The 18,070-nt window shown below is 46.9% G+C and overlaps 1 protein-coding gene and 1 long non-coding RNA gene across 2 annotated transcripts; one reads left to right on the top strand and one right to left on the bottom strand.

The window, feature by feature from the left end:
* The first annotated feature begins 30 nt into the window (after nucleotides 1-30).
* On the top strand, nucleotides 31-5,640 carry LOC125750702 (uncharacterized). Its single transcript, XR_007400404.1, has 3 exons — nucleotides 31-228; nucleotides 5,229-5,363; nucleotides 5,511-5,640. It is a non-coding gene; the product is annotated as an uncharacterized LOC125750702 (long non-coding RNA).
* On the bottom strand, nucleotides 230-17,899 carry wrap53 (WD repeat containing, antisense to TP53). Its single transcript, XM_049028903.1, has 12 exons — nucleotides 17,635-17,899; nucleotides 16,741-17,221; nucleotides 15,493-15,649; nucleotides 14,820-14,915; nucleotides 14,520-14,628; nucleotides 13,936-14,024; nucleotides 12,313-12,403; nucleotides 3,396-3,528; nucleotides 2,766-2,977; nucleotides 2,547-2,650; nucleotides 1,676-1,819; nucleotides 230-1,564 (listed from the first exon to the last, which is right to left on the bottom strand). Exons 2-12 carry the CDS (start codon nucleotides 17,024-17,026, stop codon nucleotides 1,363-1,365), a joined length of 1,623 nt encoding a protein of 540 aa, XP_048884860.1. The 5' UTR covers nucleotides 17,027-17,221; nucleotides 17,635-17,899; the 3' UTR covers nucleotides 230-1,362.
* Between the last annotated feature and the right edge of the window lie 171 nt (nucleotides 17,900-18,070).

Genomic DNA, 18,070 nt, shown 5'->3' with positions numbered 1-18,070 from the left:
TGTTGCCTGGCAACTGGTAACAAAACAATAGATTGTTGGTGTAGCAGGGGTGTGTGTGTGTGTGTGCACGCTCATGCACATGTGCACTTGCTAGCCTGGCACGTAATAAATGTGTGCTCACATACGAGACAGTGGGGAGGGGAACCATAGAGGAACACAGAACTCATGCAGAGGAGAACAAAAGACCCATAATGACCAAGCGGAGGAAGAAAATAAGCAGAGCACAGGGTAAGGAAGAAACTTCATATGCTTTATTCATTTTCAAATCAGATGTTAAGTAAAGAAAAAAAGATTCCTCAGTAGAGTAACTTGCTCTCATTTCAGGGACTCTTGATGGTGCAGTGATTCTAAAGCAGGCTGGTTGCTCGAGTACTCGTACTCAATTAAGCTAATTTTTTTGTCAGACGAAAGAGCACAACCATCTCTCTCCAAACACCGTTGGGCAGGTACAAAACCGTGGTGATCACGGGTACACACACACACACACACACACACACACACACACACACACACAATCACACGCACCAGGAGCACGTCTCACACCCCTAACACCTACCACCATTTCCAGGGTAGAGCCGTAAGACAACAAAGGAAAGTCAAACAGACGAAGGAACAGAAGTACAGTTAAAGATCCTTGTTAAACACCCCCCTAACCCAATAAAAAATTAAGCCACTTGTTGGCACCAAAAGCACACACTATTCATCATCATAGCCTATGAAACAAAAGACCCAGTACGCAGGGCAGCACTGTGCTACGAAGTCGTGTCACACAAAGGGCAGACGTACAAAAATATACATTTAATCATATTCATGCCAGCATTGGCATGTCATTTTTACAAAACAACCTTCTGAAATCAGCGACGTTTGGCATGTGACTGTCAGGGGTGGGGCCAGGCAACAAGTACATTTGCATAACAACGATGGTATTACAAAAATCAATGTTTTTGTGTTTTGACTCCACACCTGAGACCGCTTTAAATAAAGCACACGACTGGAGTGCTGTCCAGGAAATCCAGGGCTTTTTACCCAGAACACTCTCATCAACAACAGCACAGTCTGACTGACGAATCAGCTGAGCCCAGCAGGGGGGGGGAGGGGGAGGGGGGGGGGGGGTTAGCAGTCAAATTTTTTCTGTCGATTTCGCCTAGTTACTTCAGTGGCAAACAATGTGCTGCTCATTAGCATTGTAAATGGAGTTCAGCCCAGACTGTCATTTTTAGGAAAGATGCCCTGGCAATAAAACCAGGTCTAATTTGTGTTTGGGTCTGGGAGCTTCAGTATCAGTGTCTCAGTGACAATTTCCAGGGGGCTCCCAACGTGGCAGCTGCACTACCAAGCTTGATCCCCTCGGGGGCGGTGTTGTCACTCTGGCTGCGCCACCTGGTTCCTGTCACTGGCGGAACATGGTGGCCCCGCCCACCAGAGGGCAAGCGCATTATCGGCACTGGAGACTGGCGATGCTGCGGCATCTGATTCGGACCCAGAGTCGCCCTCACTCTCCCCCGGGCAGCTGAACTGCCTCTGGCCACAGGATGACACCAGCAGGGGCATGTATGGATGGATGCTGAGGCAGGAAAAGAATCAAAGATGGGAGCAACATCAGTGGAAGATGCCTATGTGCAAATGGGTCTTTGGGCCCATAGATCCCATCGCGGCGTGAGTTTGGATGCTGTACCTGATGCCGTTGGTACAGTCTCCATGTGCTTGGAACTGAAGATGGGGCTGCAGTACTCCTTCCCCACCATCAGGGGGTGCTGTGGACACGTCCCACACATAAACAACTCCTCCTGTGTCGCCGCTCAGCAGGTACTGCCCCGACCTGGACAAAAAAAAAAAACATGTAGACCTGAGTGAACAGTAAAGGGACGGCACCAAAGGCTGTCTAGACTAAAACCCTTGACCTCCCCATGCACATCTGCGGCCATCTTGCAAATGGCTACAGAAAATTGTTCATAAACATGTGCTACACAGAAATAACCGCTATACAGTGATTTCTCCAATGCTCAGCAAAGCAGGACAACATAGTACAAAGTGACCAGACTGGACCATCGCCGACCAGAATCATGCCCGGCATGGGGGCAGGCGTCCGCTTACTCATGGCCACTAGCTGACTACCTGTAGGGGGTAGCAGGAGGCACACATTAAAGGCTCAGCGTTCGCTGCCAATCAGTGGATGCGCCACCGCCTGCGAGAAGCTTACGACCTGCGCGGGGGGCAGAGCTTTGATAAATGACTGCGGCATTGCCTGATCGACCTCCTTTGACATCAAAGTCTGACCGAGACAGATCCAGAAACATCATGTGGGCCGCCTTGAGCCGTCATATTTTAGCATCTCCTACCGCTGCCTTTGAATGTCCCTCCACCTCCGGACTACAGACACATTCAGCTGCACACAAGACATCAAAGGCTGTAGGTGTATCTGGCTGTAAGTGCAGAGCTAACAGGTGGCTGGGTGCAGTTTCTGCTATGGGTGCCAAGTTAAGCAGGAGCGACTCATGGCTGGGAGGAAGAGTTTTGGGAGGGGAGAGGAGACAGTCAGCACTCACGGGTCCAGGTCAAAGTAGATGCGCTGGTTCGTGGTGACGCTTCGTCGCAGGGAGAACAGAACCTGTCCTGGATCTCGCAGGTCCCAGCACAGAATTTCTGGGTCCTGATGAGACAGATCCCAACACACGTGTGATCTTCAGCAATTGCGAAAACACGGATGCTGGAAAAGTACATTTTCCATTTGCTCAGCTGATCCATTATATGTTTGGAGAGTGCACCTTCCGGCCTCCTGTGTAGAGGCGGATTCCGTCAGGTGAGAAAAGCAGGTGGGTGATGCCCCCCTGGTGGCGGCTGGGCAGCAGTGCGAGCGGCGACCCGTCCTGGCAGGAGTAGAGGCCCACGGAGCGGGAGTAGGAGCCACAGGCGTAGATGGACTGGCATGGGCTGAACGCCAGGCAGGAGATGATGCCCGTCTGGCCGCATTTCTTCACTGGGGTTCAGGAAACACGTGGTTGTACTCACACACTCACGTGGGCACTAGGAGATGCTATGGGGGCCCATGGCTGTGTTCACACATGACACAGCTGTTAGGGGCCGCGCGACAGGGGCCCGGGGCCATGCTCACACACGGCACGGCCGCTAGACACACATCTATACCCTTACATCAGAACTCAGGCATTCACCATTACAAATTAATAATTAAGAATGGTGTGAACTAAAGTATACACAGAAATAACCGCTATACAGTGATTTCTCCAGTGTTCAGTTAAGCTGGACCACATTGTACAAAGTGACCAGACTGGACCATCGCTGACCAGAATCATGCCCAGCATGGGGGCAGGCTTCCAGAACGTCACTGTAATGTTGTCGGAAGGTTGCCTACAGCTTCCCTGTGATGTCCAGCTCACCCAGCGTGGGTCTCTCCTCACAGTCCCGGCCTGGCCGCTCGGTGTCAAAGACGCGAACCGTCTTATCGAAGCCGCAGTAGAGCTGGGAGCCGTCTGGGGTGAAGCAGAGCGAGTGGGCAGCGGTCAGCTCATCCTGGGGGGGTGGGGGTGGGGTTAAAGCAGAAGTGCACGTTATCATCGCACGAAAGATTTATCATCCATCGCCGAAAAGCAAGTAAATAATGAGTCCACATTAGAGCTTTTTATCACAGTGATATTTCCAGGGGTAGATAAAGGGGAGGACATTTTGGCATTCAAAGTCATACTTATTTATCAGCTAAAAGGAATGGAAGAGTAAAAGCACATTTTCGAGCACTTTATGGCGGCGAGCCGTGCCCCTGTGCACGCGGGTGTTCCAGCGTGCCAACGACCACGCTGGGAGCCGCACGATGCCCGATAATGAGCAGAGCAGAGCAGGAGGGCATGAACACGACGGCGGAGCGAGAAGCTGCGCTGATGCAAGCGCAGCAGAAACTCCTTATTAGTTATTAACGATCTTCATCCACTGTCACGGGTGGGCGACATGGAGGAAAAAAACAAAGTCCCATTTTACCCTAAACTTATGGACGACTGGCAATTCTGTCTTTTTCTAGAATTCCCGTGCGCCAGTTTCACAGCCCGCCCCTGCTCCACTGGCTGATTCTGCTGTTGGAATTGAGTTGATGCGGTCTAACTTACTTAAGCCTGACTTCCTGCAGACTTTACATTGTTTTGTTCCACGCAGAATCTTTCTTGGTTTTCCAGACCACTTCGCTATGAAAGACACAGCTATTGGCACCTTTTCTGAGAGACGACAGCAGACACCTTCCTGTCAGCGTAAGCCGTGTTTCTGCGCAGGTACCCGACTGGGGGCAGCTGGTGTTTATGACGCCTAGCAGGCTGGTTTTTTTCTGTTTTATGCTGTTTGGCAAAAATTATTTTGAATTAAATGATGCAGTCGTGAGAATGGCCCAGCCCCACCCTCTCTTTTAGCACATATGTTGTAAGCTAAATTAAGTCTAAAAACACCATAGTTCTCTTGCTAGATTGAGATTGTCTCCTCCTACTGAAACCTGCCCCCCTATCACAAACAGCCCCTCCCACCCATAACCATATAGAGAGAGAATCACATCAACTTCGTTGCCTCCAATGGGCGAATGTTTTTTTTTTTTTTTTTTTTTTTTACAGCAATGGCAGATCATGGAGCCTCTCAATAATTCCCAGAAGTTAACATCAAATACTAGCAGCACAGCAGGGTTGCAACAGACTATTTGTGATGCACTTTAAACGTTTTATAACATTGTATATTATCAGGAGCTCAGTATCAAATGTGTATTTTAGGAAGGGGCTACGCTGCAGTGCATTTAAGCATCTAACATGTTAAGTATTTCAGTTCTTTATCCCCCATGAAATTATTACATTTAGGGAACGTTAACAGATAAAGCTAAAATACAGCATAAAGTCAGAAACATGCAACATTAACCACAAACAACCAATTAAGTATAAATTCTGTTCTTATCCAATGTTGTTGAATCAGAGAAAAAAAATCTTCTTTTTTTTGCAGGGTGACTGACATTAAATATTAGTCAAATATAATATTGGAATTTGTGATCTCGACTCCCTGGGTTTTGCAGGCTGTTCCTTATTTTCCAGTAAATCCAACATTAAGCTTCCCAATGGTGTGGTCCTGTGACAATGTGAAAATGCACCATATTAATATAATTAACTCACTTATTTTCCCTTCTTTAGTTACAGTGAGATTTGTCCTGCTGACTTCAGGCAACCATTTTTTTTCTCCTCCATGTCACTGGAAAGACTGTACAGTACATTTGTACTGGTTCCTCTGAATGACTGGAGCATCCCCATGCAGCACAGTAACCAAGGTGGAGACGACATGCAAGGACAACATGGAGGAAAGGGCACAGACAAACTGTTTGGCAGGCTATTCAGGTTGGAGTTTATTAGTGAATAAGTCATTAAGATTATTTAGGTCCTCAGTTAGCACAGGATTAATGAAATCACCATGAATTACAGAAATGTTAGAACATTTAATCTGATCTGAATTTTGAAATGTTTCCTCTCTTCTCATCCCTCTAGACATTAGGAGACAATTGCTCTTGACTACCATGCAAGTATAAGAACGCATCTTTAAAAAGAAGGATGCTAAAGAATAAATAGCAGGAAGCTTTTTTTAGCCAAAGGAAGCCTAAAATATGTCAACAAGGCAGGTAACCTTAGCCATTAATAATACTGAATTGTACTTTTTAAAAAACACACTGATGTAGCTACATACACATGTTGGTGTGCTAAATAAATATTGTAAATCAATGCATTTATTGACTATTAATTACCAAAAATCACTGTTCTCTCTCCCTGTATTTAATGCATTCAAATGGCCCACCAAGTCTACATGAACCATGTGAAGGTCAAACATTTTGAACGTCCGTCGATGCAATTGTCTCTAAACGGCTAGTCTCCCACCGAAACACACCATCCTATCACAGACAGCTCCTCCCACCGAAAAATGCCATCCTATCACAGATAGCTCCTCCCACTGAAAAATGCCATCCTATCACAGATAGCTCCTCCCACTGAAAAATGCCATCCTATCACAGGTAGCTCCTCCCACTAAAACACACCATCCTATCATATTGCTCCTCCCACTGAAACCTACAACCCAATCACAGACAGCCCCTCCCACCGCAACCTGCCACACAGACCCTTTCTGGTATATTCTCAGCCACTAAGCAGTATGTACTTAGCTGGAAAAGAGCTTCACCATTCTTCTGGTTTTGAACTACACAAAACTCCTCCAAAGAGCATATAATTATCTACAGAAAAGGAGATTGAAATAGTAATCTTAAAAAAACTCAAATAGTTAATTTCTCAGAGGCTGAAAGTAACAGCTTTTGATAGATGAAAAGAAGAGGAAACAGCGAGTATTCTCCCTCTCATCCCAAGGTCAGAGCTCTGCTCTCAGTACCCACACTCTGATGCTTGTGGTAATACCTTAAGTGTCTCTAAATCTGAGAGAACGTGGCTGAAAGAAGCAGCTTTAACTGTTGCAGATGAAAAAAAATCAGCCAGACAGGCTCTTCTGATAAACTACTGTTTTCCAGAGAATGGGCATGTGTACCCAATGCTAGCTTGGTACTCGATCTTCTGCTGGAGCGAGATGGTCTGCATGGTAAGGAAAGTTGGCGAACCAGCCAAACCGTGATCTAAACATCTACCCCAGCCCCTCCAGACAAGGGTCTCTCTACCACGAGGACTGCATAGTAAGATGGCAGTGAGCATGCAAACGTGGCAGCCAGCTCGAGTCCAGAGAAGTGTCACAGTTCTTCATAAAAACTTGCCAACATCCAGACACATGTATACAACCTTATGACCATTCTGGACACCTGGAACCACCAAGGATACAGGGTACAGGACCAATGGAGGAGCGGCAGCATGAGCTGCTGGGAACACCAGGCCGGGACACCAGTTATCTGAAGAAGGTGCTACACGCAGCGCCAGAGGAAAGTGAAGCACGGAAAGTGCGCTGGCACCTACAACAGGCTACTGAGCCACCCAACCCGGCCAGCTCTCCTGTCCTTCTCACGGAAATGTGGCTCCACCACAATATCCCAGATAGTCCAGCCAGAGGTGTTTTAACATCCAGTAAGTGGTGGTTCGTGTATCTGTATCAACAACGAATGGTGAGGAGTCACAAGCCACTAGGGCTGGACAATATATCGTACAGTGATTGTGATTTTAAAATATCATGAGAAACATAGATATTATAAAAATCTGGACATACATACTGCCCAGTCCTACAAGCCACTGCTCACTGATGGCCGCATTGTTTTCGACTTTACGGCTGTTAACATCGTGGCTGTTTACGTCACCCCTGGCAGTAATGCTAAGGAAGCACTGTGCATTCCCTCAGGAGCCATCAATGTGCCGTAAACTACACAGTTTGTTGTAATGGGAGACACCAGTAATGTGACCTGAAGACTGTTCTCCTCGAATTTTACCGGCACATGGATTTTCCCACCAGAGAGGAAAAAGCTGGACCTAGTGTTCAAAAACATGTGCCAGGCATATGGAGCCGTAGCCTGCCCCCACCTCGGCCTCTTTGACTATATCTCAGTGCTGCTTATGCCAGCAGACACTCTGCTGCTCAAATGGTGTAAACCAGTCCAGCAACAGTCTCACCAGAAGGAGCTGCCTCCCTTTGGGCATCACAGTAACTTGGAGGCGTATGCAGCATCTGTCACTGGCTAAATCAGCAAGTGCATAATTGACACAACTGCCGCCAAAACCATATGAGCCAATCGGAAACCATGGATGTTGACAGAGGTACATATGCTGCTGGAAATCCGTGGTGTGCCACTCATACTGGGAGACAAGGTACAAGGTAGCCCTAAAAACGGCAAGGACCATCCTTTCCCTTGGCATCAGGGCACCGATGCATGTTACGGGCAAAAGAATCCACAACCGCTTCAAGACGGCAAAGACTTGCAGCACTTGTTCACAGCATCCAGGCCCTCACAAACTACAAGACCTCACCTCAAGTCAGAGATGCCTCCCTCCCAGATGTAGTGTGTGACTTCTCTGCACGGCTTGACACACTAAATGACATGCCCCTTTCAAGTGGAAAAGGCACTTAGTGTGGCTATAGCTGATATGAGGAGCGACTGGATCAGACAACAGTCTTGGTCAAGTGCTCAGGGAATCTGCAAACCATCTGGCTGATATGTTTACAGACAAGCAGTCATCCTCAAGTGCTTCATGGCCGCCACCACCACCACACCAGTGTTGATAAGGTTGATGGTCTTTTCCCTCAATGACTAATCGCCCCATTGCACTGCAACTCATCATCATGAAGCACTTCGAAAGGCTAGTCATGGGGCACATGAAAGTTACACAATCTCACACGACCCCCTTCAGTTCACCTAGCATCCCAACCGTCCCACTCATGCTGCCATATCCACAGCTCTATACCAGGCCCTTTCCCACTTGGACAAGGATGACTCCTACATACAAATGTTTTTGCGGAACTTCAGTTGAGCAAGCTGACAGAGCATCTTGTGCTTCTGGGTTTCAACACCCCTTTGTGTAATATCCTGGACTTCCTGACCAAAAAGACCCCAAGCAGTCCATTTGGCAATAGCATTACCAATTCCACCATGCTGAGCGGCAGCACTCCCTAAGGCTGAATGCTCAGCCCACTTCTGCTCACCCTGCTGACTCATGACTGTATCGCAAAGTCGACTCAGTAGTGGGTCTCATCAGCAACAATGATGAGTCAGCATACCCACTCGAGGTGGAACAGCTTGCAGACTTGTGCAAGGGCAACAATCTGTCTCTCTGTGGACAAAACAAAAGAGATAACTGCCAACTTCAGGAAGGTCCAGTGAACATCGTGGCATCTGCAGTGGAGAGAGTCAGGAGGACCAAATGTATTGGAATGTACCAGCCTGAAGACCTGAACTCTCAACACCATGTTCCCACTTCCAGAGGAGGCTGAGGAGAGCAAGACTCCCCCCCCCCCAATCCTGACCAGGTTCTACAGGGCACCATAGTGAGTGTTCTGGCCAGCTGCATCACTGGCTGGTTTGGGAATTGCAAATGCATATTCATACATCAGAAAAAAAAAAAAACAGGAACTCTCTCCACTGCATCATAAAGGGCATTTTTCAGAAGCACTGCGTCCACAAAGCCTTCAGCACTGTGGAAGACCCCTCCCATCCTTCCTACTTTTCGTCCTGCTCCCATCTGGCAGAAGGTACAGGAGCTCCTGGTAGGAACACTAAATACCATAGTTCCCTTCTCACTCCTTAACTGTTTCTGAGAAATCCCCTCCCCCAAACCTGACTGGCACTGCTCACTTTACTTTGTTACTAGTGATATATTTATTCAATTAACTATACGTTTTCTACCTCATTAAACCTTGGAATTAGATTCCCCATTTTGCATTGTCCTGTGTTTTATACACTACATACAGTGAAAACCCACTCCCCCAGCAATCCTCTTCCATGCCACACTGTGGTCCTGCGGAAATGTGATTTCATGACACTGTATACCCACATGACCTGTATATGGACAGCATGACAGTAAAGCCCATCTGGTTAGATTCAGTGTGGCTTACAAAAGGACCCAAGATTTAAAAATGTAAAATTAAAAAAAAAAAAAAAGCACAAAACAGAGTGCCGCTCTGGCCCAAATACATGACGGTGTTCTCCTCCCAAAATATTCCATCCAAAAAAACATTATACATGTACAACAGACGGTATAAATTATCCGCCTCCTAGCTAAAGGTGGCTGCATACTTCAAACGTAGTTGAAGGAATCAGTGGCATTTCAGCAATACGACGTCGCATGAGCAGTGATCCCACCCACTCTCCACCACTGGCTGACATCACAACGTGGGGTTGGATAGCAGAACTAATTATGCAGTTACCAGCATGCTTTGTAGCACACTGCATATATCTGTAAATACTGCTAATAATAAAAAATAATAAGTTCCACTTATATAGCACACACACACACAAAATATACACACACACACACAAAAAATCAGTACAGGATGAAGAGACTGAAGAGAAATTTTCAAGGAAAAGAAATGTCTTTAATTGAGATTTGAAGGAAGAGAACGAAGAACAGTCATGGAGTGATTGTGGGAGGGAGAGAGTTCCATAGTCTGGGGGCCATGGCACTGAAGGACCTGCCACCCGTGGTGGAAAGTGTGGTACATGGAACAGCAAGGAGATAATTATTAGAGGACCAGAGAGAGGGTGAGTAGGGAGCCAAGAGTTCACTGAGGAAGCGAGGAGCGAGGTTATGCCGAGCTTTGTAAGTGACAAGTAATGTTTGGGATTTGATCCGAGTGTCTGAACCGGTAACCAGTGTAGCTGAGAGAGGATAGGTGTGATGTGAGCGAAGTGTAGTGTTAATTTTGGCAGCAAATTTTCATTTAGTTTTAGTCATAGTCTTTTGACAAAAATGTAACTTAGTTTCAGTCATAATTTAGTCATCTAAATCAATATAAAATTACAGTCGGCTAACACTACAGTTGATTATTCAACAAAAATTAAAATTATAACACAGAAAGTGCTACAGGAAATGCGGGAAAGTTTTGGATCGCTCTCAGATCAGTAAGTCAGAGAGATGATGACGACGACGGCAGTTGAGGGGCAGCTTCCAGCAAGTTCGGTGAGATCGTTGTTGAATTACCCTTTTGTGAGAAGGACGATGGTGGAAAGAAAAATCCAGGTTAAGGAGCTGGGACCCGACAAGCCCAAAATAAATATCACCCAGCCAAATAAGGAAATTAGATTATGATTGTTGTCATTTTCTAACATTTGAATTCATATACTGGACTAAGAAGGGAAATCTATTGGTACGTCAGCCCTACCAAGAATTTTTTTCACCAGCCGCCACTGGTTCTGAATATTCTGAAGTTTTGCAACAGATTCTGCAGGGAGACCAACAAATAGGAAGTTGCAGTAGAAAATATGGCATGTAATGAAAAGCATGAACCAGAGTTTGGGCATCAGTACTGGACAGAAATGGGCACAGACAAGCAATGTTATGGAGGTGAAAGAATGCAGTTTTGGAGAGGGGTTTTATGTGTAGATCAAAGTTGAGTGTGGAGTCAAATAGTACGCCAAGAATTCTGTGGCAGGTTTTACAGGGACGCCTTCAACACTAACAGAGAAACTGGAGGATTTAGATACTCATGATTTTGGACAGATCAGTAAGAATAAGAGTTTTGTTTGTGTTGAGTTTGAGAAAGATATCCGGCATTCAAAGTTTTAAATTAGAGATGCAATCACTGTATTTGGAGGGGAGTCAATGGAGGAGTGTACTGACATATAACTGAATATCATCTGCATAGCGCTGAAAGTTAAAGCCATACCCGCGAATGATTTGATGCAGGGGTAGTATCTAAATTAGGAAGTGGTTTACTGCTTAATACACGTCTTATGTGATTGCCCGTGGGCGCATTTTAATAGTGTGATGAGTGAGAGATGATTGTGTCTTGTATGTTCTTGTCAAATGTTTTTTCTCTATAAAGATAGGTTTTTAAAATACCAAATCCGTTTTCCAAAAACAGTTGCAAAAAAACGGGGGGGGGGGGGGGGGTTGTCTTACAATGAAGCCTATATGGTACTTCTCTATCTATCTATCTATCTATCTATCTATCTATCTATCGCAAGCAGCACAGAGCACAAGGCCAGGCACCTCTGCATGGTATACCAAGGTGTCACAGGGCAGTTACAGAAACACACTATGGGAAACAGAGACCCTGTTTTTTTCAGTCAGTGTGAAAAATCAGACGCTGCAGAGCAGACAAACGAGAGAACAGACCCCAGACACACGGTCCGGCCAGGAAAGCAGCCAAGGTGTCGTGATGCCCAGACATGAACTATTCAGCAACGAAACCCTGCAGGCCTTAGGCGCTATCCAAAACGCTTCCTCAACTTGGAAACAGCTAATTCATATTTTTCAAAACCCCTGCTGCTAGATTTATAAGCCTTCACTATATCTGGAGACAGATTTCCATCCGGTAATGTCATATAGGTTTGACAGTTAAGGCTTTTACACTGTAGACAATGGGCTGAAATCACTGCAAATCTATAGATCCCAGTGACAAACTGCAAACCAAAAACAAAAGCCAGAAAACGACAGAAGGAAATACTATGGTGTTTACAGTGTGTAGTGGCTGCTCTGTGATCCATTATGACTGTACTGCACGCCGGGGTTGGAAAAGAACACAGAAAAGTGAGTGAAACAGAATGAAAGAGCCTCAGAGAATCCGTCCTGGGGAGGCTTTCAAAGGAAGGAACGTTTTCATCTGCAGTTTCTCCAAAACCGCTCTGATGTGCGCCCGGCACTCGAGTGCCGCACTCACCAGGTGGTTGTAAGCTCTGAAGGTCGCACGGAGGTCGCCGTAGAACGCATCCCACAGGTGTATTGGGTTATCGCGGCTGCTGCTGGCGATGCTGGGAGGAGGAAAGGGGGAGGGGGGTACAAACATGTTTGTAATTCAAGCTTAAGCTCTCGGGTTTAGCCTGACTCAGTCCAGTCCGGTTGAACACACGGGCACAGTGTAATTTCCCGCTTGGGAAAAAATGTCCCAGGTCACAATGGGCAGCTGGCTGGGATGGACAGTTAATTACAAAGGGCAGATAAAAGACAGACAAGAGTAATGCACGCTAAATGAAAGAGGGGTGGTGTTTTGTGTTCTTTTCCTTAAAGTGACAGTAAGACCAGGGGTTAGCTTCAAAGTGAACCTTGTTCTGCATTAGTTAAAAATATAAATTTCCCAGAATGCCCAGGTGCCGAGTACAGAGGAAGAAGAGAGGTAACAAAGGAAACAACTGAGAAACAAAGATAAAAATAAACCGAGAAGAAAAACGACAAATCGTGACAAACAAAACAGCCTCCCATGGTATGAATGCTGCAACAACAAAAAAAAAAAACAATGACAAAAAATATATCATAATTTAAATGTAAATGATTTATCGGCAATTTACTTTCCCATCATTTCTGGCCAGCAGCAGCGATGTTGTAGGTATTGGGGAGGGGGGCTCGGGCCGTCAGTCACTCGCAGGATTTAATTGGAAATCCTGCTTCCCTCAGGGCGGGATCCCGAAGGCCGCCATGCAAGGGCATACGGGCAGCCCGCGCTGACGCGGAGGGAAACAGCAGGGGCCACAAACATGGCCCCGGGGCCCCTTCCCACATTCTCAACCTTCAAGCTGCAAGGTCCTAATTAGCGGAAAGTCGTAGCTCTCACCCGCGTCACTCCCTGTCACTATCGCCGCTCTCGTCATGCCAGCAAGGCAGGAGCAGGAGGGAGGGGGGGGGGCGCGGCGAGGCCGGCTCACGCGCCCCCCGGGGGAACAACGGCACATTAATCACGGCGGCGGGGGATGGCGTGACAGTGACCCCTCTAACATCATTATCTTCCCAGCTTGTTGCCTGCCATCAGGGGGCCTCCCCCCTAATTAATGATCTCCGCGCCTCCTTCGCAGCTCATCCCCCCTCCCCGATCTCGTCCCCGAACCATCGCTGCCGGGCCCCCGCCCTGCTGGGCTCTGATAAGGACGAGCTCCAGTTGCGACCAGGGAGCCGAGACAAATTGGGAACAGGACAGGCGGCGCACGCTCGAGTAGGGGGCTCTCATTACGGGCCTGCCCCCGTCGCCGTGACAACAGCAATACCCCCACTTCCTGCTGGCTGCCGCTGTTCTTGTTCCAACTTCACAAACAAAGTGTCACGCCGTCCTAAGCGAACAGAAAACGAACAAACTATGCACAGGCGCGGAGTCTGCCTCACGTTACAGCTCATCTCAAGAAGGAAGGTGCTGAAGTAAGTCAGGCCAGGAGCCTGCAGAGTGACAGTGGACAAGTAGTCGTGTTCACCTGAGCCACCGAGAATTTTGATCATGTCCAGACACGAGCTAAAGAGTAGGAGAGGGGCGAGACTAGGGGGTCGGATCAGAGGGTCATGAGGCGGCCTAAGGACTCACAGGCAGGTGTCAGGCTGCAGTGAGGTCATGGTAGGGAGCCAGCAGTAATCGTAAATGGTGTCCCCTTCAGGCATCCTCAGCACAGGGCTCTGGCGGAGGAAGAGGACCGTCACTTGCCAGGCGTGTCTCAGTAAGTCTCATACGTGTTTGGACCTCAGTACCACCTGAAGCCCATGTGAAGCCTGAGGCAAGCTCCACCACCAGCACCCCCTACTGGAGACAAAGTGAAACGGGCTGTTTCACAAGTTGCCGCCCACTGATGGTGCTCTAGGCAGCCACCTGTGTTGTCTAATGGGTTGACCAGCAATGATGTACCTTTGTGTACAATATAGGCACATGTGCAAGTATAGTACAGGCACATCGGGTACATGTTCTTTGTGAATGCATGTATACTTACAAGTATTTCTACATATATGTATCTGTGTAGCAGGTCGATACACTCTTTTATACGCGTCCTCTTTGGGGATGTGTGTACATGGACGCCTGTAGCATGAGTAGATGTGCAGTTACACATATTCACTAAATGCTATGCTGTACACGTGTCCAGGTGAACGTGCACGCGTGTGCGAGCGGCACATTGTCACCATTTCCGTCATGAGGTCCCAGTCGTGGGCGTACAGCTCCGGCGGCAGGTTGTAGAGCCGCAAAACGTTGTCCGCGCTGTTGGACAGGATGCAGGAGCCGTCCGGAGCCCTGGGGACGAGTGGCGGAGGCAGGGGGGCATGACGTGCGGCAGCTTGGTTATAGAAACATCTGAGTGACAGTATGAACTAAGAGGATATGGACTGGAAGGAAGGCAATGAGAATAGAGCAAGTAGCATGAATCGCTAACAAAGCATGAATCTGAGGGTGGGCGGCGGCAGGGGTGGGGGGGTAGGGGTTACCATTTGCAGCCCTTGAGGTAGTTCTCAGGGGAGTTCTTGTATTCCGCCCAAGCTCCAGTTAACATGTGCGGCGTCTGTTTGAAATCGAGCCTGAGACTGGAGACAGAGTACTTCTGTATCAGTAGAAGCAAGAGATGTAAAAGAAATATAGACACACAGTATATATACTGATTCTACACGTCTTTAACCACTGTTTAAAACGTATTATATTAACCCAAAATAAAACTCAGATTATTTCTATGAAAAGGGGGCAGAGTAGCTAAATAGTCATCAAGAGATTTCAGACTAATTATACTAATCAGGTAATTAACATGAAGTGGTCCTACAGGGCCCAGCCTCGTGATGTACCTTTGTCCCTCGGGACAGCCGTCCCCGCCTCCTGACGTACCTCTGTCCCCTTGGGACAGGCACCCCTAGCCTCTTATGTACCCCTGCCCCTCGGGACGGCCATCGCTACCTCCTGACACACCTCTGCCCCCTTGGGACAGTCCTCCCTGCCCTGTGATGTACCTCAATCCAGTTGGGAAAGCCATCCCTGCCTGGTGATACACCTCTGTCCCTCGGGACAGCTGTCCCCGCCCTGTGATATACCTCTATCCCCTTGGGACAGCCACCCATAGCCTCTTATGTACCTCTGTCCCCGCACAACAGGTGTCCCTGCCACTTGACGTACCTCTGTCCTTCATCAGGGCTGCCCCCAGCTCCATTCCTGCCTTGCTCTGGCAGCTCATCCATTCCGCATGTCACCCCTGCGGTGTTTTCCTCGCCATTTCGCTCCAGCTGCCCTTCATCGATACAACCTTCCACAGGGTCACCTGTCCCAGCTGGCACTGTAACAGACAATCCATTTCTATGCACGGTGACACAGTGATGCATCACGAGAACACACTGCATCAGTGACCTTCTCACCCAAGCCACATAGAGTACTACCAAAACCAAAGGGCTTCTGGATATGAAAGTCAGTTTAATAAAATGTTTAGCTAAATGGCATGTTAAATTATAGATATGTAAAGGAGAACCAAATAAAGCAAGTACAGTGGTACCTCGACCCATGGACAGTCCTGTTCAGGAACAAATCGCGTCACGAACCAGATGTTCAAAAATGTTTTGTACCGGTTCGCGAACCATGTTTACGGCTGCGGACACAAACACCCCCCAGAAGGGTCCATTGAAAGCGCCTCAAAGAACCACCCGAAACACGAAGAAGTGTATATTATAGCCAAGAGCAACTGTGGAATGTATAAAAAACTTGATGTAGATGTATGTCTTTACTATATCTCTTCAGAGGTCGAATATCTGCAAAAAGAACAAAAAATATAGAGACAGAACGTTCTGTTATAGCTGTACCTTTCAGTGATTGATAAACATGTTTGTGATGGTTTTTAACAGGTACATATCTATACATAAAATTGCAATACTTCATTAATAACATAAATAGGAGTTACTTAATCATTTAAGTGTATATTCTCAATCTACACATAGCGGCAACTGCATATTGTTTGTTTACAGTACAAACAAAGAAGTTCATTGCCATAAAAAAGTTGCATCACGAAATATACAAAAAAAATTATGAATATAATTTTAACGTTTAACGTTAATTTTCTCAGGGGATGTTTTGTGGTTCTTTTCCGTGTTTTGGCGTCTTTCGAGCGACCAGCCCTCCAACAAGCGTATGCTCAGTTGTGTATTGGTCCGCCTTCCATAAATGTATTATTTGAATGAATTATTTGTATTTACATTATTTTAAAAATTGATTCAGGTTGCAAACTTTTCGGGTCGCGAACTGAGTCCTCGAACGAATTACGTTCGTGAGCCGAGGTGCCACTGTATTATAGGAACTTATAAAAAGGTACTGAGGCAAACCGATAACCTGTTCCTTTATGATGCAGACTGAAGCTGAACTACCGCAAATCCTGTTTACCTGCTTCTTGGCCTAATTGAGAAAGATCATAATTGTTATCAGTTTCCTCTGTGACCTGATCAGGTGTTGTCAGGTCAGAGGTCAAAGCCATGTCAGCTTGTGCCAGCCTTGGCTGTTTGGCAGCTGGGGCCGATGATGAGGAATCCTCCTCCTCCTGAGCCACCTGACTGACACCCTGGCTGCTGGCAGCCAAGGGTGGTTCTTGTGGAGGTTCACTGTCCCCCTCCGGCTCCAGCCCAGCCCCTGACGCTCCTCTCGTTTCTCCGCTCTCCACAAAACTGGACATGTTGCTTCGATATGTCTTCCTTTTCCTTCACTTTGTGCACGGCACCCCTGGATAAGTCTGCTCCGGGACTCTGAACGATCTTTTCTCTCTCGGTGGGTTTCTGTCAGATGGCCGTGTGGTAGGTGCTACTGGGGTAGTGCTTCCTCCTGTGACACAGCTGGCTCAGGCTTCGGGGTGCTGAGGACATCACAGCACCTGCAAGACACAGGAAAGAGAGAACAACAACAAAGATGGAAGGATCAGCTGTAAATAGGAGAAATTCTGCATAGAAGACACGCAGTAGAAAGAGGACAACTTGAACATCAAGTATAAGACTTGAAACAGTCATAAATAATGTTATGATCTACGGCAATTACACCTGTTTCTACGACTCGAGATAATTCAGTAATACGCATAAATTGCCAAGTTCTACTAAATTAAAACGAGTAAAAAAACTGAAAACAGCAGCTATCGGTTTTGGTGTGTCTCTGTACCGTTTACGCTTCTTTACAAACTATAAAATCATTACCATGATTTGTGATAACACACAAAAAGCTAGGCCATTCAGTTAGTCGGCATGAGAAGCAATTAGATGAATAAATTCGCATGCAAATCAACCAACTGATTACCTGCTTTTCCCGTACGCTCGCTTTTGCTTATATCTTCCTCCAGTTGAAAGATCAAGATTTCGCTTTTGTCCCGTTTTACTGTTCCTTAGAGTCAATGCTTTCTCTGTGTTTCCTCTTGATACCTAACAGAAACAGACCGTACCACCGCGAAATCCCACACCATAAGAGGCAACAGATGTATCACGCCGTCTGTTCGCTTGCGATGGGAGCCGCCATGACACTTTCCTGTTACTAGCGCTGATGGTCAAGTATCGCGAGATCTTCTTCTCAGCCTGACACGAAGTGCAACAGATTCTGAAGACGGAGAACACGCTGAAACTTTCGACGTTAAAAGGTCCATAAGTAATCGATACATAGTTACAATTATTTTATTTTCCCATACGTTTGGCTATTAGTGACTTTTAGCATATTATTATTCAAAGGAATTAAACAACGC

The sequence above is a fragment of the Brienomyrus brachyistius genome, chromosome 10, assembly GCF_023856365.1.
Source record: "Brienomyrus brachyistius isolate T26 chromosome 10, BBRACH_0.4, whole genome shotgun sequence".
NCBI lineage: Eukaryota > Metazoa > Chordata > Actinopteri > Osteoglossiformes > Mormyridae > Brienomyrus > Brienomyrus brachyistius.
This window is presented reverse-complemented; position numbering and strand designations above follow the sequence as displayed.